The following is a 24,746-nucleotide window of genomic DNA, read 5'->3' on the forward strand; positions in this document are numbered from 1 at the left end:
CACATAAAATATGCAGTAGTTTCCTTAAAAATGTTTCAAGATGGAATATTTCATGTGGAGGAATTGGAGCTCTGAATGTGTCAATAATTCATAACATTATTGATTTTAATTTATTATTATTTTTGAGCTATGACAGTCAAAAAATAAGAATAATCCAACTAAAAGTCTTTTTTTTTTAAATAAAAAAATAAAAAAAAATAATAAAATAAAATAAAATAAAAAATAATAAAAAAAATAAAAATAAATAAAAAGTCTTTTTTTTAAAACTTTCAACAAATTTTTTGAGCTATGACAGTCAAAAAATAATAATCCAACTAAAAGTCTTTTTTTTTTTAAATAAAAAAATAAAATAAAAAATAATAATAATCCAACTAAAAGTCTTTTTTTTTTAAAATAAAAAAATAAAATAAAAACAAAAATAAAATAAAAAATAATTAAAAAAATAATAATAATCCAACTAAAAGTCTTTTTTTTTAAAATAAATAAAAAAAAATAATAATAATTTAAAAAAAATAAATAAAAAGTCATTTTTTTAAACTTTCAACAAATCTGTTTTTTTACTTTCAGCACTTACATTTGTAGATCAACTTCAAATCGAGTTGTCTATGATAAATTCATATTATTTTTGTGTTTGATGCCCTTTTTGCCAAAGAAAAACTTTGTTTTTATATGGTAAACACATAAAATATGCAGTAGTTTCCTTAAAAATGTTTCAAGATGGAATATTTGATGTGGAGGAATTGGAGCTTTGAATGTGTCAATAATTCATAACATTATTGATTTTAATGTATTATTATTTTTGAGCTATGACAGTCAAAAAATAAGAATAATCCAACTAAAAGTCTTTTTTTTTTTTTAAACAAAAAAATAACAAAAATAAAAATAAAATAAAAAATAAAAAGTCATTTTTTTAAACTTTCAACAAATCTGTTTTTTTACTTTCAGCACTTACATTTTTAGATCAACTTCCGATCGAGTTGTCTATGATAAATTCATATTATTTTTGTGTTTGATGCCCTTTTTGCCAAAGAAAAACTTTGTTTTTATATGGCAAACACATAAAATATGCAGTAGTTTCCTTAAAAATATTTCAAGATGGAATATTTGATGTGAAGGAATTGGAGCTTTGAATGTGTCAATAATTCATAACATTATTGATTTTAATGTATTATTATTTTTGAGCTATGACAGTCAAAAAATAAGAATAATCCAACTAAAAGTCTTTTTTTTTTTTTAAATAAAAAAAATAAAAAATAAATAAAAAATAATTTTTAAAAAAAATAAATAAATAAAAAGTCATTTTTTTAAACTTTCAACAAATCTGTTTTTTTTTACTTTCAGCACTTACATTTGTAGATCAACTTCCGATCGAGTTGTCTATGATAAATTCATATTATTTTTTTGTTTGATGCCCTTTTTGTCAAAGAAAAACTTTGTTTTTATATGGCAAACACATAAAATATGCAGTAGTTTCCTTAAAAATATTTCAAGATGGAATATTTGATGTGGAGGAATTGGAGCTTTGAATGTGTCAATAATTCATAACATTATTGATTTTAATGTATTATTATTTTTGAGCTATGACAGTAAAAAAATAAAAATAATCCAACTAAAAGTCTTTTTTTTTTTTTAAATAAAAAATAAAAATAAAAAATAAAAAATTATTTAAAAAATAAAAATAAATAAAAAGTCATTTTTTTAAACTTTCAACAAATCTGTTTTTTTACTTTCAGCACTTACATTTGTAGATCAACTTCAAATCGAGTTGTCTATGATAAATTCATATTATTTTTGTGTTTGATGCCCTTTTTGCCAAAGAAAAACTTTGTTTTTATATGGCAAACACATAAAATATGCAGTAGTTTCCTTAAAAATGTTTCAAGATGGAATATTTGATGTGGAGGAATTGGAGCTTTGAATGTGTCAATAATTCATAACATTATTGATTTTAATGTATTATTATTTTTGAGCTATGACAGTCAAAAAATAAGAATAATCCAACTAAAAGTCTTTTTTTTTTTTTAAATAAAAAATAATTAAAAAAAAATAAAAATAAATAAAAAGTCATTTTTTAAAACTTTCAACAAATCTGTTTTTTTTTACTTTCAGCACTTACATTTGTAGATCAACTTCAGATCGAGTTGTCTATGATAAATTCATATTATTTTTGTGTTTGATGCCCTTTTTGTCAAAGAAAAACTTTGTTTTTATATGGCAAACATATAAAATATGCAGTAGTTTCCTTAAAAATGTTTCAAGATGGAATATTTGATGTGAAGGAATTGGAGCTTTGAATGTGTCAATAATTCATAACATTATTGATTTTAATGTATTATTATTTTTGAGCTATGACAGTCAAAAAATAATAATAATCCAACTAAAAGTCTTTTTTTTTTTTTTAATAAAAAATACATTAAAAAAATAATTAAAAAAATAAAAATAAATAAAAAGTCATTTTTTAAAACTTTCAACAAATCTGTTTTTTTACTTTCAGCACTTACATTTGTAGATCAACTTCCGATCGAGTTGTCTATGATAAATTCATATTATTTTTGTGTTTGATGCCCTTTTTGTCAAAGAAAAACTTTGTTTTTATATGGCAAACATAAAATATGCAGTAGTTTCCTTAAAAATGTTTCAAGATGGAATATTTGATGTGAAGGAATTGGAGCTTTGAATGTGTCAATAATTCATAACATTATTGATTTTTGAGCAATGACAGTTAAAAAAAATCCTACTAAAATTCTTGGGAATCCAAAAGGGCTCCACTCATAAAAGTGTTAAAAATAAGTCATAAACTCATATTATTTTTGTGTTTGATGCCCTCCATGTTCAAACTGCCCCCACAGTGGAGTGTTTTAAGTCTCGTCTTAAGACCCACTTTTATTCTTTGGCTTTTAACACTACGTGAGTTGTTTTTTTTATACATTTTGATTTCTATTTACTGTTTTAATTGTTTTTTCCCTTTGAAATTGTTTTTATTCATATTTATTTTTATATTGGTTCTATAATTATTTATTTTTTTGTTTTTATTCAGTCATTGGCGGAGCTAAGGATAATATTTGAGTATTGTTTTTAATACTGTTTTTAATATTGTTGCGCAGCACTTTGGAAACATTTTTGTTGTTTAAATGTGCTATATAAATAAAGTGGATTGGATTGGATTTTGTCAAAGAAAAACGTTGTTTTTATACGGCAAACACACAAACTATGCAATAGTTTTCCCCAAATATCACTCAAAATGGAATATTTGATGTTAAGTAATATAAATAATTCATAACAACATTGATCTATTTCACAACCAAATCGCACTTGTCATACATCCCAATTCATCATTTTCAAAAATCTATTTTTTATTTATTTATAAGAATTCATTTTTAAAAACACGTTTTGTAACCTGTAACTTTTTTTCTTTCTTTTAAGTATCTTTTTGAATGATTATACCAAATAACACGGTTCGACTCAAGAATCGAATCGTCACCACAGGAATCGGATCAAATTGATAAGTTGCCCAAAGATTCACACCCTAACATTTATTTTGATTCTTTTGTATTTGTTTCAGGCAATGAATTTTCAAGGAAACATGCCAATGGGTGAGGGCCGACATCCGGGCAACTGAGCTACATACGGGTTCTTCGAGCCATAGCAACCAGACTGGCGTTGAAAACAAACCGTTGCCATTACTCTTTAACCTGTCGACCTACGCTGGTTAAACCCGTCATTCTGCCTCCAATATGCCGAAAAACTGTGTTGTTTTTGGTTGTGCTAACCACAACTGGAAACAGGGAAAACAAAGGTTGTATTTTGTTCTGCCAAAGCGTGATAAAAGCCCACAGAGGCTAGACAAATGGCTCGCAGCTTTACACCGGGAAAACGAGGACGGTTCTCACTGGAGTCCCCCAAAGTCCCGGGTCGTGTGTTCGGATCACTTTGTTTCTGGTAAATATAAGGAACAAAAATCCACCTTCTTAACCACAACTTGGCTATACCGTCCGTGCTAATGTTGTACTTGTTGAATTTGTACCTTATAACGTTCGACAGCTGAAGTTGTTGTTGTACAAAAATAACATGCGGTATATACTATATAGTCTATACCAGGGGTCACCAACGCAGTGCCCGCGGGCACCAGGTAGTCCGTAAGGACCAGGGGCCGTACTTATCAAGCTTCTTAGAGTGCCATTTTACACTTAAGTCCTGAGAATTTGCGAAATTTAGTCCTACTCTCAAACTTAAGAATAAAAGCTTTTTATCAACGTTCTTAAGTCTAAGAATCAGTCCTACTCTCCACGATATTTAAGAGACCTTCAGAGGTGTCTTAAGTGGTTAGGAGTTGCCAGCAGGGGATGGCACTGAGGCGAGAGAGACGTGCGCGAACGTTCAGGGAACGGAACAATGTTTTTGTTTTTTTTGATGACGAGCAGCTGATCAAACGGTATCGTTTAGACAGAGCGGATATTATTTTTGTCACAGATTTAATACTTTTCGATTCCTTGTTGATTTCTGCATGTGTCTGCAGTGGGCTAGTATATATAGAGCCACCCACACCAGTTTCAAATTAGTTGCCTAATTAATGAATTGGAAAGAAAATGTTATGACAGTAGCGTATGTGTGTGGCCGTGAGGTGAGTGACGTCAGTGAGTGTGTGGGCGATAGAAGAGAGGGAGCGGTAGCGTAAGTGCCGGCGGGGACTAGTTTGTTTTGTATTATTTTGTAGTTTATTGTCAAAATATACACTCCCATTGTCCACTTAAATATTTCCAAGATATTTCTTTGTTCTTAGACAACGGATTCCCTTCCGTGATTGGTCATTTCTATGGACACAGAAATGACGTCACCTAAAATTCCATTTACGGCACATAGTAATGTCGTAATTCAGCTCTGAGTGTGACACTTAAGATTCAGTCCTACACTTCGCTGAAAGTGTGAGTAAGACGCTTGATAACTAACTTTTAAGTGCAGCTTTCAGCGAAGAATTTATTTACTCTTAAGTCAACTCTTAGCAGACTTCTTAGGAGTAATTCTAAGAAGCTTGATAAGTACGGCCCCAGATGAGTAGCCCGCTGGCCTGTTCTAAAAATAGCTCAAATAGCAGCACTTACCAGTGAGCTGCCTCTATTTTTTTTAATGTTATTTATTTACTAGCAAGCTGGTCTCACTTTGCCCGACATTTTTAATTCTAAGAGAGACAAAACTCAAATAGAATTTGAAAATCCAAGAAAATATTTTAAAGACTTGGCCTTCTTTTGTTTAAATAAATTCATTAATTTTTTTACTTTGCTTCTTATAACTTTCAGAAAGACATCCATCCATCCATTTTCTACCGCTTATTCCCTTCGGGGTCGCGGGGGGCGCTGGAGCCTATCTCAGCTACAATAATTTTAGAGAAAAAATACAACCTTAAAAATAATTTTAGGATTTTTAAACACATGTACCTTTTTACCTGTTATATTCCTTCCTCTTCTTTCCTGACAATTTAAATCAATGTTCAAGTAAATTAATGTTTTTTATTGTAAAGAATAATAAATACATTTTAATTTAATTTTTCATTTTAGCTTCTGTTTTTTCGACAAAGAATATTTGTGAAATATTTCTTCAAACTTATTATGATTAAAATTCAAAAAAATTATTCTGGCAAATCCAGAAAATCTCTAGAATCAAATTTAAATCTTATTTCAAAGTCTTTTGAATTTCTTTTAATATTTTTTGTTCTGGAAAATCTAAAAGAAATAATGATTTGTCTTTGTTAGAAATATAGCTTGGTCCAATTTGTTATATATTCTAACAAAGTGTAGATTGGATTTTAACCTATTTAAAACATGTCATCAAAATTCTAAAATTAATTTTAATCAGGAAAAATTACTAATGATGTTCCATAAATTATTTTTTTAATTTTTTCAAAAATATTCGAATTAGCTAGTTTTTCTTTTCTTCGGTTGAATTTTAAAGAATCGAAATTGAAGATAAACTATGTTTCAATATTTAATTGTCATTTTTTTCGTGTTTTCTCCTCTTTTAAACCGTTCAATTAAGTGTAAATATCATTAATTATTAATAATAACATAGAGTTAAAGGTAAATTGAGCAAATTGGCTATTTCTGGCAATTTATTGAAGTGTGTATCAAACTGGTAGCCCTTTGCATTAATCACTACCCAATAAGTAGCTCTTGCTTTCAAAAAGGTTGGTGACCCCTGGTGTAGTCTATAGCCTAGCTAGCTATTTTCGAAAACCGGACAACGAGAGGATACCAAAGGCAGCGTTAAGATGGACACCACCGGGAAATTGTAAGCCAGGGCGGCCAAAGAACACCTGGCGAAGAACAGTTGAAGGGGAGCTGAAAGAGATGAAGCTTACATGGGGCGAAGCACAGCAGCGAGATGAATGGCGTCGAGTCGTCGAAGCCTTATTTCCCATCCGGGAAGAAGAGGATTAAGTTAAGTAAGTAATATACTATATAGTCTATAGCCTAGCTAGCTATTTTCGAAAACCGGTTTCGTTTTAATTTGCACTTAACAGTTGGGTTTTTAAAAACCAATAAACCCTATCATTTTCATGTTGCCATTCAATACATGTAGCCCTCAAATCTCTCAATATTTTAAACACTAACACTTCATCTTGTTGTTGATAACTTCCGCGTCTCTTTCTTAGTAGCGCGCAGGCTAAGCTAACTAGCAAGCTAAGCTAAGCCTGAGAAGCTTTAAAGTTCACTGAGACGAGTCTGACGCAAATAATACATTTTCGTTTTCTCACACGATATGCGAATAAGTAAAAATGCGTAAATGAAGGATTTAACGCCGACTTCCAAGCCACGACGCTCGTTAAATGCTTTTTCTGTCAATGCTGTGAGCTGCTTTGTTTTCAACGATCCCGGTTGCTAGGGGATTGGTAGGCGGAAGTGACGTAGGTCCGCCCTCACCCATATTTCACCTGTTTGCTCTTTTATTCCACTTTTTTATGTTTTCTTTTTTTTAATAGTAATTGTGATGCGGTATATTTACATGTATTCAACTATAATAATAGTAGTATTCAATTATATTAGGCGTATGACGACATTCTAATAAAAGGGCGCAGTGACGGTTGCAGTCCCCCCAGGAACCGCTAGGGGCGCGCCTGCAGCGGCTCCGCGTCAACAAGGTTCCCCCGGGGGGAGGAGCCCGCCTGCCGGTGAGAGGGAGCCTCGCCCCGCCGGCTCCCTCTCTTTCTTCATTCGGCGCTGCTCGGTGCCGTAGTGGCGGCGGCCCTCACGGTGAAGACGGAGCCCGGGCCTGCAGCCTCGCTGGGCTTTTTTTGTTTGTTTTTGACATCGGATCTTTTTTCCGCGACTTTTTTTTTTTTTACGCGGGAAGTGACGGCGGGAAGAAGGAGAAGACAAAGTTGTTGCCGCGGCAAAGTTTGGAGGTCAAGAAGGCGTTGGAAGAAAAGCGCTGACGGTACAATTCTTCCATTCACTAACTTGACTGCCTTACTTTCTACTGCAATACAACATATATTTCTGGGTGTTGTTGATAAATGGCTTTGCAATGTTTTAACAAATGTTGTACAATTCATATATTGAACTGCAGTACAATGTAAATGAGATGTTCTGCTCATTTTATTCACGTCCTTCTCTTGCTCTCTACTTCCTGTTTCTCTCCGCTTGCTCTTTCTTCTCAGTCTAAGTTCTACGCCGATTGTGCTTGGAGTTGCACTTTAAAAAAAAACAATGAAATGCACGCTGCCACTCCTTGCTGTGGTACTCTGCTGTCAAACCCAAGGCCCGGGGGGCCGGATCTGGCCCGCCACTTCATTTAAGGTGGCCCGCCGAAGTTAATGTTTTCTTACAAAATGTGTTCGTTTTTTTCCATTTTGACGTTTAAAAAAAAATACACGTGCATATCTTTTCGTGCAACAAATAGAAAGATAGCAAACGTTGATTTTAATAAAAATAAAAATACTGACGATGAATACCTGCTTGTCTTATAATTCAAGGGGCAAAATTTCGGATCAAATTTTAAAAATGCCAAAAGATTTTACGGTAAAAGTGAAGTGAATTATATTTATCACAATATCTAAGTTCCATTTAAAGCAGTGTGGGTGGCACCGGGAGCAGGTTGGGTAAAGTGTCTTGCCCAAGGACACAACGGCAGTGACTAGGATGGCGGAAGCGGGGATCGAACCTGCAACCCTCTAACAACTGACAGCCACAATTTTACCCTGAAAAAAAAACGATCGTACCGATTTTCCATTTACGTAAAACAGTGGTTCTGGGAAAACCCTGGCCTCTCCAACTACCACCATAATGGCCGACATTAAAATAATAAGAATAACAATAGATTTTATTTGTAAAAAGCACTTTAAATTGAGTAAACAAATTCAAAGTGCTAGTGTATTTAAAAAAAAAGATAATAGCTAAAACTAGTATGCATATATCTAAAAAAAAAAAGGCTTTTTTTAAAAAAAAAGAAGGGTTTTTAAGCCTTTTTTAAAAGCATCCACAGTCTGTGGTGCCCTCAGGTGGTCAGGGAGAGCGTTCCACAGACTGGGAAAACAGAGTAGCATAGTGAGCCTGAAAATTCATTAAAAACAAGGCCGATGTATGTTTAATGTTATTGGCCACTGTAACATCACATACAGTTTGATCGGTAACACCGTGTTTGAATATTTCGTTCAGTGGTATGGACCGAGCGGTACCACAGTTTAAGAATCACCGCTCGTTGTCTTTTTTTTTACTGCAAAATCTAAAGATTTGTTTACATTATTGCCAATTGTATAATCATATTAATTAATTCATTAAAGTACCAATGATTGTCATGAATTATTCATGACTGCTGAAAAGGACCGTCCATGGTCTTCTGACTTTCCACAAAAATTCTACGACTGTACTTTTCTGTGAAAGAGGCACGACAACAACAACAAAAAATCACTTTGTCAAAAAGTAACATGGCGTCCAAGAGGGAGTTTACTCGAAGGACGCCGTATCGGACGTGTGCGGGCAGATTGCAGATTACCTGCAGACTTTGGTCCTGAACACGTCTTTATTGCACATACTGTACGTGGATCACATTAGCTTGATAATGATGATGATTCCGAACTGCATGTTTTCAGTGTGAGTCACTATCTAGGAACAGTGTGTGTGTGTGTGTGTGTGTGTGTGTGTTTGTGTAATTACAGTGGGGGGAAAGTCGGTCTAGTGGCAAATTTCTTGTGGCGGGTGCACACATGTGTGCTGCTTATTCTAGAATGTCATCTCTGTCGGAGCTGGCGTGAACTCGGGGGAAAAAGTGCGCTGGGAACTTTCCGCGTTTCCGCGGAGTTACAGCCGGTACCAGAGAGGGAGGGGCTGACACCTTGGCCACGCCTCCTTGTCATACAACGCCAGCTTGATTGTCTATTCACGTCCTTGGCCGACATGTGTCGCTTCAGTAGCCTAGCACAGGTTTGAAGGTCATTTATTGGAAATATCCATACTTTTTCCATGGCGCCTGTCCTCATTAGGTATGCTGACACACTCGATCAAACAAGTATTTACTTTCGCACCAATTCATGATACAAAACATGGTTACTAAAATGTTCCTATGAACAAAATTCTCTATGTTTCGAAGCACCTTTAAGGGAAAATGCATTTTTGAGGGGAATGTTCACAGTCATTATGAGAGACAAGAAGACAAAAGTTGTTGTTTTTTTGCATTCTAACATGTAAAAAATCATCTCGCTCTTGGTGGCTAGCAATTAAGCTAATGTTAGCAATCCGTTCTACCTCTAAGTGACTTTAAAAGTGCATTCGAAGAGCGTCAACAATACGTCGTTTACGTTGTGTAAGCTGTATAATAACCAAGCTGTAGCAACTTTGTTATTGTAAGAGTGAACAACTCTTTTTCTCGCGTACTCACACATCGTGAACGCTAGCTACGGCAAGAGATAAGCCCGCTTCTACAACGTTTTGAGTTTGTAACGCACAACACTCTGATAGAACACCAATCTGTACTGAGTGAAAAACATGAACAATCATCTGTAAAGTATTATTTCATGTTTTGTTTGTACACAGCTAGCCAGACAGTGTACGTAACACCTACGACGTGTATCATGATCGATATTAAAGTGTGACTCACTCATAGGGCAGTTGTCTGTTTGGTCCAGCTGGCCGGGAGCGTTTTTATTCGGGTAGACACTCCATTTATGTCATTATAGCATGGCTCCAAGTTCGACATCCCGAGATCTGAGAACCTCAGAGAGTGGTCTCCAGCTGGAGAGTCAGGACCAAACTAGGTGAAACTGCATTTCAGTTTGATGCTCGTAAAATCAAGAATAGTCTTCTTGAAGATGTGGAACGGGTCTTAATGTTGGCTATGTTCAAACCCAGGCTGAAAACACGTTTATTTAATTGTGCATAGGCACTTTTCGGTGGATGATGGCTGTAAACACAGCAAACATTGCTTGGTATCGTTATTTGTCGTTGTGTTCTGTTCGACCCGATACCAGAAACAGAGGCTCACCAACAGTTCTTGACAGTCAAGCGACAGTGTTTGGAGGTTCACTTCAGTGCATTGCAGATTTTAAAGTACCATATTGAGATTTGAAGTTTTCATGTGAAATTGCAGAGTTTTTAGTGACATAGGAAGTGTTTTTAAGTGGGCTCATAAGGACTTTCGATGGATATAATATTCATAAAAATCTTACTACTTTGTGGAAATTCCCTCACCAAGCAGGGCTCTGGAATATACCAAGGGAACACCGTATTCCGCCAATACCTCACCGAGCCTGACCTTAGGTCGTACTTTTGTGTGGCACTCAATGCTTTTGCCAAGGTGTGTTAATATGAGGGACATGTTACGTGTTGTGTTTGCGCTCGTCTGTCCGAGTGTATTAATATGACCGAGGCGCCGCTGAAAGGTCCCGACAGCACAAACTGGCTCATCCCTCCCAACCTGTTCTCAGGTATTCCTCGCTCAGTCTATTCATGCCGAATTACCACACGAAATGAGCGCGAGGTATTCCCGATCAGTCGATTCTTTAGGCGTATTCACGCGTTAAGAGAACGCGGGCGGTTTCACAATGTCTGACAAGTTTTTGGTCACGTTGAGAGATTTTTGTCAGTGCCCCTCTTGCATTTTGGCACAGATGCAGGAATGCCAAAAATGAGCCACTCGCCTTTTGTGAGCAAACTTTGGGCACATCTCAAACACACTGGCCAGCTGCAGTCGGCTTCCGGCTGAACAAACCGCAAAGGTTTTAAGGGCCGTGATATAAGACCGGAAAACTTTTTTAGACGCTTTTAGTTAGGTCGGTAACTACAAAAGGTTACGAAATCATTCTTCATAACATCAAAGCGTAAACAACAATTGTGTCACTCTAACTTGAAACTATCCGTGTGCTGAGAAGGGCATTTCAAGTTGTTGGTGCTTAGTAGTATTTACTAATTGCCAACTACCAGTTTGGGGTGTGGGTGCCTCTCAGACCGTAGCAGAAAAGGCACCTTATCGCCCGAGCTACCTTAAACAGTCTGATGTTGCTGTCAAAACAAAGCAGGCCTCACTTCATGTTTGACTATCCCAGGGCTGGGCGGAGAGAACCACCCAACAGTCCTCCTTTTTTTTTGCAGAAGGTCAATCATGCTTGAATCAGAAACAGTCAGGCTCCATTTCATAACAAGTAGGAATGTCATCCCAGCTTCTTTGTGATGCAACGCCTAAGGCAGCAAGCTGGGTCTACTCCAAATAAAAATGGTGGTCTTGAAGCATGGCGGTTGTTGAATAATTCCATGTCCAACATACTTTCCTGGCCACTGTGGAAAAGTGGAAGAGAGGCTGACCACAAAGCCCCAGTTCCTACTACTAGGAATGAAAGAGAAAGCAGGAAGTCGGCCATTTTACTGCCGGATGAATAACCACAGTGTAGCTGCACCCAAAAAAAAAAAAAACGAGTTACCTGGTGACTCACTCGGGTCCGGACTCTTTGACCACTTGTTATCACAGCCAATCTGTGTGTGTGCCACACAAAAACGTATTGTTGAGCACGGGCAATCAATAGGCTCCCAACACAGTATAAGTGACTATGTTTCCACGGAAACGTATCCAAACAGTCAAAAAGTACACGCTGCAACAAGTCGTATAACAGGATTGTGGTTCTCGTCGTAGGTCTGACTAAGATCAAAAAGACTTAGACTTGTTCTCACTCCTTGGGAGTTGGAACTCTTTCAGAAATCAGACTTCAAAAGAAGATTGGACTTTCTAGCGACTTGACCGCCGGTTGAGACATCTCGTACGGAGCTGTCAAGGCCAAATTCAATTAAAAAACATGGAAGTGAGGTGGAGGGGGCGGGGGGGCGGGTTTGTCCTGGTTGTCTCAATTGCTTGCACTTCACACATCATTGCAGTTGGAGTACAGCCTGCAAACTGTTTGCATTAGTTCACCCTGTTTGGCGAAACTGGAGATTCTAACCCAAACCTTGTTATTAGAGTTCTCAAAGCAAAGCAATCAGTCACATCTATTTCAGTGTTTCCAAAACATTGCAAGTTTAATGTCCTTTTGTAAAACCAACTGCTGACTTGAAGTAAGCAACAACCAGCCGTGACACGTTGACTCTGAGAGAACCTGTCTGTACACCTCTGCATACCTTCAACACTCTCTGCTCAGTCATCCCCCGTCCCTCCTTCGCGTATTTCCGTGTCATGGTGTCAATTCTCTAGCAAAACGCACCTGAATGTGAAAATGTTGTTCATGCTGCCTACCGTCTGTGTGCATTGACTCGATCCCTTCTGTCTTACAGAGTTTTGCATACCCCCGATTTACCCTGACCTGTGACCCCCTTTTCCCTAACCATGGCTCACCGGTCACAAAGTTCGTCAATTGGAGAGAACCCCCTCGATCCAAAATACCTGCCCCCGCACTACAAGGAGGAGTATCGTCTTGCCATTGATGCACTGATAGAACATGACGTACCGGTAAATGTTTCTAGTACTTCAGGCATTGTGATCACTTGGATAAAGTTGATCTTAACTTTTTATTAAATGGCTCTGCGTTTCCTCCCCATCAGGGTTATTGCGAGTTCCTCCAGAATGCGGACGTGGTCAGCTTTCTCGCGCCACAAGAAATCGAGCACATCAAATCTACCATCCAGGGGCCTAGTCACTCCCAAAGCGTCCCAGATCTGACTTTCTCAGATGTGGGCCACAATGTCGAGGGATCCTCAGACACCTACTGGCCCATGCAGTCCGATATGGCCGCCCCGGGCCTGGACCTGGGCTGGCCACTCACCCAGCACAACTTTGTCGGGCCCACGGAAGTCACTACTCTGGTCAACCCCTCGGAAACAAACATGCCTAGCATTAAGGAGCAAGCCAGGAGACTGATTAAGAACGCTCGCCAAGTAAGAACCGGGAAACAGAAAACCTGTAGACATCATAGTTTTTCTTTCCTGAAATAAAGCATCTGAAGAGTACTCCAAACAATCCACATGAACACAAGTACAGTCGTCCTCCGTTTATCGTGGCTAATTGGTTTGTAAACCAATTTCCAAGAAGTACGATCATTTTAATAGTTTGGGCGTAAGAAACTGTTTAGTCCCTTTACACTTATTTTGCCCAATATAGTAGCCTTGAGTTTGTTCTTCTGTAGATTACAGTAGTCACTGATAGCCCAGAGGCGTCATTGCTATGATCATCACCCGGCCACTACGTGGAAATACTGCATCGCATCCTGGGTAATTCCTCTAAGATAGAACTGGGCTTCCATGTGATGAAGCCATAAACATAAGTTGCTGTGCAAAAACTTGGTCAACTTGACAGTTGCAGCTAAGATAGCCATTAGCTGTGTTTTTTTTTGTTTTGTTTCTTTGTTATTCATCTCGAAGATGAGGCGCGCCTTTGAATCAACAGAGTTTATCTCCACTTAGCATTACCCAGACAGCTGCAGTTAGCAGTCTTGTTAGCATTAAGTGACGCACTGGTACCGGTACGTCGCGTCTTTTGAAAATCACTCGCATCAAAAGCTCACCGATATGGAGATGTGTTACTAGCTGCGTTTACCATCGCCCCGAGAGATGCACAAAACTTAAATATCGCAGTAAGAAAAACTTCTCAAATATGGCTACAACATTTTAGCGCGCTCGTGAGGTGGTTTTTGAGACGTTTCAGTATAGAAGTTTTTCCACAGAAGCATGGTGGAAACCCTTTTTCCTCATTTAAAAGGCACCGAACCGGCGGGGCGCCAATGCAGGTCGACTACAGAAGACGTGTCGTTGTGGTCTCCCTTGCGATCAGACCGCACCGCCGCACCGGGCCATCTCGCGGGTCACATCCCCGCAATGTAGGCCGACCCGCAGGCTCGGAGAAACCACATCCCCGAACAAGTGTCAAGGGGACCGAAAGGATGTTGCCTTTGATCGATCGTCTCCGTCTGCAATATCTTCCTCAAACTGGAGTCTCGCGGGATGAGATTTTAGGAGAATCGCGGCTCATGACGCAAAACACCTACAAGTCGCTAATGTACTCGGTCGAAATTGGAGAAATGTCGCTTCTTACTCTGCAAAAACGGCAATGGAAACGCAGAAATTGATGAGGCAGGAGTTGAAGATGAAGACATCAAAAAAGGGGGTCCGCTCCATTGTTGCTGTGAAGATTGCGCCTATTAGTTGTTATTGTCACCCTTACTTGACCTGTAAGTCCCGGTTGGTGACTCTTTATCAAAAAGATAATAATCAGCAATGTAGTGAAGCTGCAATATTTGAAAAGTGATGATGCGAGGGACGACTGTAGTTTGTAAACACAGCTTAGCATGCTACTTCACGCTAAATAGCTGTCATGCGGAATCTTGTGGAAATAACCCAGCATGCCAGAGGCTAACTTGTGCTTTGTCACCGTGAAGAATGTTTGGGCTATGCTATCTTCTTAAGAACCTAATTGTATTTTTTATCTGCCAACTTTGCTGCCACGCCCTTTCCACATCCGTCTGTCTGGCAGGCTTGTGGCTAAAAAGGGTAATTCGCTAGCAATGTACATGTCACACGCTCATGAGCGGTTAGACCTGCTCTTTTAAAGTATATTTTACAAGCTTTTTGGCAAATCTCTCATGAAAAATATATCAGAACCGTTAAAAAAAATATGTATTTGGACCTAGTAGACAACATTTTAGTCTGGAATATCAGAGTTATGTCACAAAAGCTCTTTTAAAGTATATTTTACAAGCTTTTTAGCAAATCTCAGATGAAAACTATATCAGAACCTTTTATAACAAATACGTATTGAACCTGGCAGGCAACATTTTAGTCTGGAATATCAGAGTTATGTCACAAAAGCTCTTTTAAAGTATATTTTACAAGATTTTTGTCAAATATAAGATGAAAAATATATTAGAACCTTTTAAAAAACATGTATTTAACCTAGTAGACAACATTTTAGTCTGGAATATCAGAGTTATGTCACAAAAGCTCTTTCGAAGTACATTTTACAAGCTTTTTGTCAAATCTAAGCTGAAAAATATATCAGAACCTTTTTAAAACAAATACGTATTGAACCTGGCGGACAACATGTTAGTCTGGAATATCAGAGTTATGCCACAAACGCTCTTTCAAAGTATATTTTATAAGCTTTTTGTCAAATCTAAGCTGAAAAATACACCAGAACCATTTTAAAAAATACATATTCAACCGAGCAGACAACATTTTAGTCTGGAATATCAGAGTTATGTCACAAAATCTCTTTCAAAGTATATTTTACAAGCTTTTTGTGAAATCTAAGCTGAAAAATATATCAGAACCTTTTTTTAAAAATACGTATTCAACCTAGAAGACAACATTTTAGTCTGGAATATCAGAGTTATGTCACAAAAGCTCTTTTAAAGTATATTTTACAAGATTTTTGTCAAATCTCAGATGAAAAATATATCAGAACCTTTTAAAAAACATGTATTTAACCTAGTTGACAACATTTTAGTCTGGAATATCAGAGTTATGTCACAAAAGCTCTTTTGAAGTATATTTTACAAGCTTTTTGTCAAATCTAAGCTGAAAAATACACCAGAACCATTTAAAAAAATACATATTCAACCTAGCAGGCAACATTTTAGTCTGCAATATCAGAGTTATGCCACAAAAGCGCTTTTGAAGTATATTTTACAAGCTTTTTGTCAAATCTAAGCTGAAAAATATATCAGAACCTCTTTTAAAAATACGTACTCAACCTAGCAGACAACATTTTGGCATGGCGGATTATGTCGGAAGTTTAACGTCCACATCTTTGTATTCAAAACATACTGATTATAGTTCATCTTCTTGAACGACTACCCCTAAAGTAAATTGCATAATCAGACCAGACACAAAACTGTATAAAAAATTCAGGTATTTCTGATGATTATTTTCTGACACGGTGTACTTCATCTGTTTTAGGTCGTTGCCGTGGTGATGGACATGTTTACAGATGTTGACATATTTGCTGACCTCTTGGACGCAGCAGCACGCCATGTTCCTATTTATATTCTTTTGGATGAGCAGGAAGCCCACAACTTTGTCTCCATGGTGATCAACTGTAAGGTCAACCTGGACATGATCCATGTAGGTATTCACCGTCACTGGTAGGTCTTCCTGCGAGGTACACCAGGCTCTGAGTGTTGTTGTTTTTTACAGATGATGCGCGTCAGGACTGTGGCCGGAATAACGTATAATTCCCGGACGGGAAAGTCCTTTAAGGGGCAGATGAAAGATCGCTTCCTGCTGGCTGACTGCAGGGCTGTACTTAGCGGTAACTACAGGTGAGTTCTATTGATGAGTATAGGTGAAAACCATTCATAGTTTACCATTTAATTGTGAAATGTTCTTACAGCTTCATGTGGTCATACGAGAAGATTCATCGCTGCATCGCTCACCTTTTTCTTGGAGAGCTAGTTGCCACGTTTGACGAAGAGTTCCGCATTCTCTATGCTCAGTCGGAGCCTCTCGTCGTCGACCCGTCGGACAGAACTCTCGCCCTCTCTGACACTGGAAGTTTCTTCAACAGACAGATAGGTTTTAAGAGGACCCAGTCCTTACGGAATCCCGTGAGTTTCCGAAGGCAACCCGAGATTTCCTACGGTTTCTCGCACGGAGACCAGGACCGCAACTCTGCACTTCCTTTCCGGAGGAACGACCCCTTCCGACACACTATTGAGCCCGGGGCGGGAATCACCATTGGCAAGTACTCTCAGCAACAGTTCCGCTTGCAGTCGTCATATTTGGACCAGGGAAGGTCGATGGTATCCCGTCAGATGGAGTTGAGCGGCTTTAAGAGACACAGCTATGCAGAAGGAACCCAAGAGAACTACATGTCCTCGAGGCACTACATGAAGCACAGAGTCATGAACAATCTCGATGAGTCAGACCTCCACAGGTTAATTGACATTTCTTAGCGAATGTTTTTTTAAATCAATATTTCAAGCAATTGCACTTCACTGTTTTCTTTTTTTCTTTACAGAGAACAGAAACTCCATTTGTACAATGAAGGGCCTGGATCAGGTTCTGGCCACGGACACTACGACAGAATACGTTCTACACATCTAGCCATTGACCAGTATTCAGACTCCAGCTCATTCCGCTCCGATCAAGAGCCAAACTATGGAAACTATGGCAGAGGTGGTGTAAATCTTTCATCAGAGGATTTAAGTGGACCAGAAGGGGTTCAGACACCTCCAATAGCTGGAAGGTATGGAGGAAGTTCTGCTCTGAAGAGGCCAACCGTAGGACAGGCTTATGCCTGTCAAAGCTCACCCACACAGCTTCACCCACCAGAGAAGAAGCCATTTTCGAAACAATCCGAACAGGAGCACAACCAAGACTCCAGTGTTAGGCACGGTTTAAGGAACTGGAGGATCCATTCGTATCTTAGTACATATGAGGAAGGTGGAGAAGAGGGTCTGAATCAACCCTTGGGGCCCGATGCATTTGAAGATCCCCCACCTTCTCAGGAGCAAGACTATTCAGTTGCCCCTAAGGCCAGAGCAGAGATCCAAAGACCACGCTATGGAAAGCCAGTTGTACCTGACAGAACCGAGGTGCTCTCCTCAGTTAGTGACAAGAGATCCATGTCAGTGGATAGACATGAGGAGGATGATAGGAGTTTTGGAACGGAGGACAGCGAGGCGCCAGATCGCTTCCTTTCGAAACATGAATCCTTCCGCTCACGGATTAACCCGCTCCTGCAGCGTAGCTCCCGTCTACGTTCCTCGCTCATATTCTCATCGTCGAAAGCAGAGATGCACAGCGGAAGCACTGGCCTGAAAGCAGCCACAGAAGAAGATGAGAAGTTAGACTCTGTGCGCACTTCCTCCATCGTAGCCCAGATCCTAGAGAAGAGGAGGGCTTTATCTCGAGAACCTTTTGACTGGAAAAAGACACCCGAGGAGCAGAGCAAGGAGAAAGAAGAAAAAAGTGGGGTTACAAATCAAGAAGAAGAAGAGGAAAAAAGTTTGACAAATACAACAGAAGCAAAAGATGAATACAAGAAATCTGAGGGACCTTTAAAGTCTAATGACGGAGTGTCATCGTCTCTAAATATCAATGACCCGGCCAGTCGACTGCAGTATTTCAATGACGTCGCTGCCAAGAGAAAAGCATCAAAAATGGAGACTGAGTCATCGCTGAAAGGCCCAGAGCCAGCGGAGAAAAAGTCAGACGTCTCTGACAAAGTCCCCGAAAAAACGATAGCGAGCACGACAACCCCCGCTGCTGCTGTCGTGTCAACAGAATCCGAGGCAAAGAAATCAGAAGTCCAAGCAAAAATTGCCGACCTCAATCGGCGATCTTCGTTTACGTCTACAAAAGCATCGCTAATCTCTCCGAAGCCTTTTGTGAGCGCTGTGAAGCCTTTTGAACCTCACAAGGAGGAGAATTCATCCGATAGCCAAAAGAAAGATTTATTTAAGTCATTGAAGCCCCTTCCGTCCCCTAAGATCTTTAAAAGGGACCCGCTCAAGCTCAAAGGACTCAACCCTCGTAGGATCTCCTGCGGTGAGGAGCTCTTAACGGATGCCACAGACACAGAGAAGAGTGAGCTGAAGAAGAGTCGTTCCCAGAGTTCTTCCACTTTGCCTCGTGACGACTCAAAGGAAGCTCAGCAGAGGGGATCCAACACCTCCATCAACACACTTAGTAGTGGTGAGGGAAAGAGTGACGGTAAAACCCTTGACTTCCTGAAGAAACAGACCCAGAGACTGAAGGGATTATTGGTACCCAAAGATAAGGAGAAGAAATCATCGGGTGAGGACCGCAGCATTGGCACAGTGAAAGAAATGGTTGAAGATTACAGCAAAAAGCAGAGTTCTTCTGCCAAGGACGCAGAATCTTCCCCTGCCGATCAAACAACCGGCAATCACCGGACATCAGCCGGCACATCCGTCTCACGTTACCAGGCGTCCGCTAACTCGACCCTGTTCAGTAGCAACCTCCGCGATGACACCAAAGTCATCCTGGAGCAGATCTCAGCCAACAGTCAGAAGAACCGCCTTGAGCGGGACGACGCAGGAGACGGCGAGCGCGATGCCAAGGCCAAGGGTGTGGACAGCGACTTCTCTGCAAAAAGGAACCGCTTTCTGCGACCACAAGTCGGCGTCCAAGAGAGGGAGGGACTGCTGAAGAGGATAGAGAGCCTGAGGAAGGAGAAGAAGGTCTACAGCCGCTTTGAGGTAGTCTACCATTGCAAGGATGAAACTTGCAGTGTAGCTGGGAAGGAAATATGACTCACTGGGGGGTAGAACATGTCAAACCTAGGTTGTGTTAAGATGCAGTAAATGAAGTTTAGCACTTGAGAATAATGATTTTAACGCTTTCTGAGACATAACGGGGCGGCATGGCGTAGTGGGTAGAGCGCCCGTGTCAGAAACCTGAGGGTTGCAGGTTCGCTCCCTGCCTCTTACCATGCCGTTGTGTCCTTGGGCAGGACACTTCACCCTTGCCCCCGGTGCCGCTCACACTGGTGAATGAATGTTGAACGAATGATAGGTGGTGGTCGGAGGGGCCGTAGGCGCAAATTGGCAGCCACGCTTCCGTCAGTCTACCCCAGGGCAGCCGTGGCTACGAAAGTAGCTTACCACCACCAGGTGTGAATGAATGATGGGTTTTTAACATGTAAAGCGACTTTGGGTACTTAGAAAAGCGCTATATAAATCCCAGTTATTATTATTATTATTATTATAACATGTTCCTTAGTGGAATAAAGCTTTAGTTCAGTCAACATGTTTGTTACCATCAAATCATTTATTCACTAGAAGTCACTCCTGTTATTAAACATACAGTGGTGGTGAAAAGTGTACATACACGTGTAAAGGACATCATGTCATGGCTGTCAATCATTTCTACAACTCTTGTTTTTTTGTGATGTAGTGATTGGCGCACATACTTGTTGGTCACAAAAAAACATTCATGAAGTTTGCTTCTTTTATGAATTTATTATGGCTCTACTGAAAATGTGAGGGTCAAAAGTATACATACAGCAATGTTCATATTTGCTTGCATGTCCCTTGGCAAGTTTACCTGCAATAAGGCGCTTTTGGTAGCCATCCAGACCACAAAATGGGTGCAGTTCAGCTAAATGTGTTGCTTTTCTCACATGGACTTGTTTCTTCAGCATTGTCCACTTTGGGAAGGCCATTCTAAAACCTTCATTCTAGCATGATTTAGCCATTCCTTTACCACTTTTGAGGTGTGTTTGGGGTCATTGTCCTGTTGGAACACCCGACTGTGCCCAAGACCCAACCTCCGGGCTGATGATTTTAGCTTGTCCTGAACAATTTGGAGGTAATCCTCCTTTTTTATTGTCCCATTTAAAGCAGCAGTTCCATTGGCAGCAAAACAGGCCCAGAGCATAATGCTGCTACCACCATGCTTGGCGGTAGGTGTGGTGTTCCTGGGATTAAAGGCCTCACCTATTCTCCTCCAAACATATTGCTGGGTATTGTTGCCAAACAGCTCCATTTTTGTTTCATCTGACCACAGAACTTTCCTCCAGAACAGTGGTCCCCAACCTTTTTGTAGCGGCGGACCGGTCAACACTTGAAAATTTGTCCCACGGACCGGTGGGGGGGGGGGGGGGTTAATTTTTTTATTTTATTTATTTATTTACATAAATAAATACAATCATGTGTGCTTACGGACTGTATCCCTGCAGACTGTATTGATCTATATTGATATATAATGTATATATTGTGTTTTTTATGTTGATTTCATAAAAATAAAATAAAAAATTAATTTCTTGTGCGGCCCGGTACCAATCGGGCCGTGGACCGATTGGTACCGGGCCGCACAAGAATTTTTTTTTTTTTTTTACATAAATAAATACAATCATGTGTGCTTACGGACTGTATCCCTGCAGACTGTATTGATCTATATTGATATATAATGTATATATTGTGTTTTTTATGTTGATTTCATAAAAAAATAATAATAATAATAATAATTTCTTGTACGGCCCGGTACCAATCGGTCCACGGACCGGTACCGGTCCACGGCCCGATTGGTACCGGGCCGCACAAGAAATTATTATTTTATTTTATTTTTTTACATAAATAAATACAATCATGTGTGCTTACGGACTGTATCCCTGCAGACTGTATTGATCTATATTGATATATATTGTGTTTTTTATGTTGATTTCATAAAAAAAATTTTTTTTTAAATAATTCCTTGTGCGGCCCGGTTGGTACCGCACAAGAAATTTTTTTTTCTTTTTTTTTTTTTACATAAATAAATACAATCATGTGTGCTTACGGACTGTATCCCTGCAGACTGTATTGATCTATATTGATATATAATGTATATATTGTGTTTTTTATGTTGATTTCATTAAAAAAAAAAAAAAAAAAATTACTTTCTTGTGCGGCCCGGTACCAATTTTTTTTAATGAAATCAACATAAAAAACACAATATATACATTATATATCAATATAGATCAATACAGTCTGCAGGGATACAGTCCGTAAGCACACATGATTGTATTTATTTATGTAAAAAAAAAAAAAAAATTTCTTGTGCGGCCCGGTACCAATCGGGCCACGGCCCTGTACCGGTCCATGGACCGATTGGTACTGGGCCGCACAAGAAATTAATTTTTTTTAATGAAATCAACATAAAAAACACAATATATACATTATATATCAATATAGATCAATACAGTCTGCAGGGATACAGTCCGTAAGCACACATGATTGTATTTATTTATGTAAAAAAAAAAATTTATTTCTTGTGCGGCCCGGTACCAATGGGGTCGCGGCCCGGTACCGGTCCGTGGACCGATTGGTACCGGGCCGCACAAGAAATTAATTTTTTTTTTTTTTACATAAATAAATACAATCATGTGTGCTTACGGACTGTATCCCTGCAGACTGTATTGATCTATATTGATATATAATGTATATATTGTGTTTTTTATGTTGATTTCATATTTTAAAAAATTAATTTCTTGTGCGGCCCGGTACCAATCGGTCCGCGGACCGGTGGTTGGGGACCACTGCTCCAGAAGGTCTTATCTTTGTCCATGTAATGTCAGATGAAACAAAAATGGAGCTGTTTGGCCACAATACCCACCAATATGTTTGGAGGAGAAAAGGATTACCTCCAAATTGTTCAGGACAAGCTAAAATCATCCGCCCGGAGGTTGGGTCTTGGGCGCAGTTGGGTGTTCCAACAGGACAATGACCCCAAACACACCTCAAAAGTGGTAAAGGAATGGCTAAATCAGGCTAGAATGAAGGCTTTAGAATGGCCTTCCCAAAGTGGACAATGCTGAAGAAACAAGTCCATGTCAGAAAAGCAACACATTTAGCTGAAGTGCAGCAACTTTGTGGTCAAGCAGAAGAGTTGTAGAAATGATTGTAAAGTCAAGACAGCCATGACATGATGTTGTTTACACGTGTACGTACACTTTTCACCACCACTGTACATTTCTGTCGCTGATTCTGATTAACCCCCAAAACCATTCCTGTCGTTCTGGTAACAGATGGGGAATACCTTGGGATAACATGACAGACGGAGGAGTGAACGATGACGTGGAATCTTAATAAAGCGACGATCAAACAGCCACAATGTGCCAACCACATGCCAGGTCCGCTTTTTTTTTTGTTGTGTTTTTTTTTTTATACCTGCTGGATTTTTACCCCGGAAGTAAGCTTGAAACGTGAAGTCAATGGGTGCGGAATGTTTGCCAAACACTGGTACACTCAGCAAGAGGACAGGCTCAAGGAAGAAGGGAGGGCTGTGGACACGACTGAAAGACACAGGAAGTGAGACATTGCACCGAAATGGCGGGAAATGCAGAAGCCATTAAATAAATGTACCTGGAATCTAGTTGGACATTTCCCTGGGTGCTTTGTGTTGATATCAATTGTGTAGTTTTCTTTTTTTTTTACATTTTGGGGATTTACTGTGCCAATCCAGGAGACTAGCAGAATGAACTGGGGAACGGACGACGGCTGAAAACACAAACACATGCTAGCATGCTAACACATGCGAGTGAGGCTGCATTCACACCTGCCGTGTTTGCTTCGCTTTACCAGAACTCTCTCTTCGCTCTACTGGTGCGGTACGCTTGGTCGAGTGTGGCCGAGACCGCTCGAGGCATGGGTTTCAGTCTGCTTGCAAGTGAACTCTGGTGCGGTTGGCTTCATTTCAACTCACAGAGGAGCGTAAAAATGACAAACGTAAGACAAAATAGGTTGGAAGAGTTCCCCGTTTTCTCCCAATGGTGCTCTTTTTAGTCTGGAATATCAGAGTTATGTCACAAAATCTATATTTTACAAGCTTTTTGTCAAATCTAAGCTGAAAAATATATCAGAACCGTTTAAAACAATTAAGTATTCAACCTAGTAGACAACATTTTAGTCTGGAATATCAGAGTTATGTCACAAAAAGCTCTTAAAAAAGTATATTTTACAAGCTTTTTGTCAAATCTAAGCTGGAAAAATATATGAGAACCGTTTAAAACGATTAAGTATTCAACCTAGCAGACAACATTTTAGTCTAATATCAGAGTTATGTCACAAAAAGCTCTTAAAAAAGTATATTTTACAAGCTTTTTGTCAAATCTAAGCTGGAAAAATATATCAGAACCGTTTAAAACGATTAAGTATTCAACCTAGCAGACAACATTTTAGTCTGGAATATCAGAGTTATGTCACAAAAAGCTCTTAAAAAAGTATATTTTACAAGCTTTTTGTCAAATCTAAGCTGGAAAATATATCAGAACCGTTTAAAACAATTAAGTATTCAACCTAGTAGACAACATTTTAGTCTGGAATATCAGAGTTATGTCACAAAAGCTCTTTAAAGTATATTTTACAAGCTTTATGTCAAATCTAAGCTGAAAAATATATCAGAACCGTTTAAAACAATTAAGTATTCAACCTAGCAGACAACATTTTAGTCTGGAATATCGGAGTTATGTCACAAAAGCTCTTTCTAAGTATATTTGACAAGCTTTTTGTCAAATCTGAGATTCAAAATTTTGAAAAATAACCAAATATTCAACCTGGTAGACATCATTTAGGTTCAGAATGTTTAAGTTATGTCAGATAATTGATGACAAAAGCTGCCTGATGATGTCATTTCTTAGGTTTTTACTGCACAGGCTTTGGTCAGGACAGATATAGCAGGGTGGAGCCAACTGCACCAAGTATATTTATATTAGGGGTGTCAAAAAAACTTTTCTTTGAATAAGTCGCAATTCTTACATGTAACGATTCCTAATCGATTAAAAAAAAAAAATCAAAAATCGATGTTCTTTTTTTTTTAAATCTGTGCTGTCCAGCCACCCAG

At 38.9% G+C, this 24,746-nt stretch overlaps 2 protein-coding genes across 4 annotated transcripts in view; one reads left to right on the forward strand and one right to left on the reverse strand.

Annotated features, from left to right (window-relative positions):
• The window catches only part of LOC133650069 (activity-dependent neuroprotective protein 2a-like), a 53,818-nt gene extending 47,368 nt beyond the window's left edge, over nt 1–6,450 (reverse strand). The window contains exon 1 of the mRNA XM_062046868.1: nt 6,353–6,450. The gene's annotated coding sequence lies outside the window, so the exon portion shown is untranslated. The remainder of the gene's footprint in view (nt 1–6,352) is intronic.
• On the forward strand, nt 6,281–24,388 carry LOC133650065 (protein FAM83H-like). Of its 3 annotated transcripts, XM_062046863.1 has the most exons (9): nt 7,142–7,428; nt 7,652–7,790; nt 12,744–12,918; nt 13,011–13,343; nt 16,359–16,523; nt 16,596–16,720; nt 16,792–17,334; nt 17,419–19,624; nt 22,933–24,388. In XM_062046863.1, exons 3-9 carry the CDS (start codon nt 12,796–12,798, stop codon nt 22,951–22,953), a joined length of 3,516 nt encoding a protein of 1,171 aa, XP_061902847.1. In that variant the 5' UTR covers nt 7,142–7,428; nt 7,652–7,790; nt 12,744–12,795; the 3' UTR covers nt 22,954–24,388. The 3 variants fall into 3 exon arrangements, with proteins under 3 accessions (XP_061902848.1, XP_061902847.1, XP_061902846.1); XM_062046864.1 differs by lacking the exons at nt 7,142–7,428; nt 7,652–7,790 and adding an exon at nt 6,281–6,436; XM_062046862.1 differs by lacking the exon at nt 7,652–7,790 and having other exon boundaries at nt 7,143–7,428.
• Nucleotides 24,389–24,746: the final 358 nt, after the last annotated feature.

This window comes from Entelurus aequoreus, linkage group LG05 (genome assembly GCF_033978785.1).
Source record: "Entelurus aequoreus isolate RoL-2023_Sb linkage group LG05, RoL_Eaeq_v1.1, whole genome shotgun sequence".
In the NCBI taxonomy this organism is placed as follows: Eukaryota; Metazoa; Chordata; class Actinopteri; order Syngnathiformes; family Syngnathidae; genus Entelurus; species Entelurus aequoreus.

What these genes read in the sequence shown, in the direction of transcription:
- LOC133650065 (XM_062046864.1), top strand. Translation starts at nt 12,796, where the DNA reads ATGGCTCACCGGTCACAAAGTTCGTCAATTGGAGAGAACCCCCTCGAT. An exon ending in TCAACCTGGACATGATCCAT is followed by an intron (nt 16,524 to 16,595) that starts GTAGGTATTCAC and finishes TGTTTTTTACAG; the next exon opens with ATGATGCGCGTCAGGACTGT. An exon ending in GATGAGTCAGACCTCCACAG is followed by an intron (nt 17,335 to 17,418) that starts GTTAATTGACAT and finishes TTTTCTTTACAG; the next exon opens with AGAACAGAAACTCCATTTGT.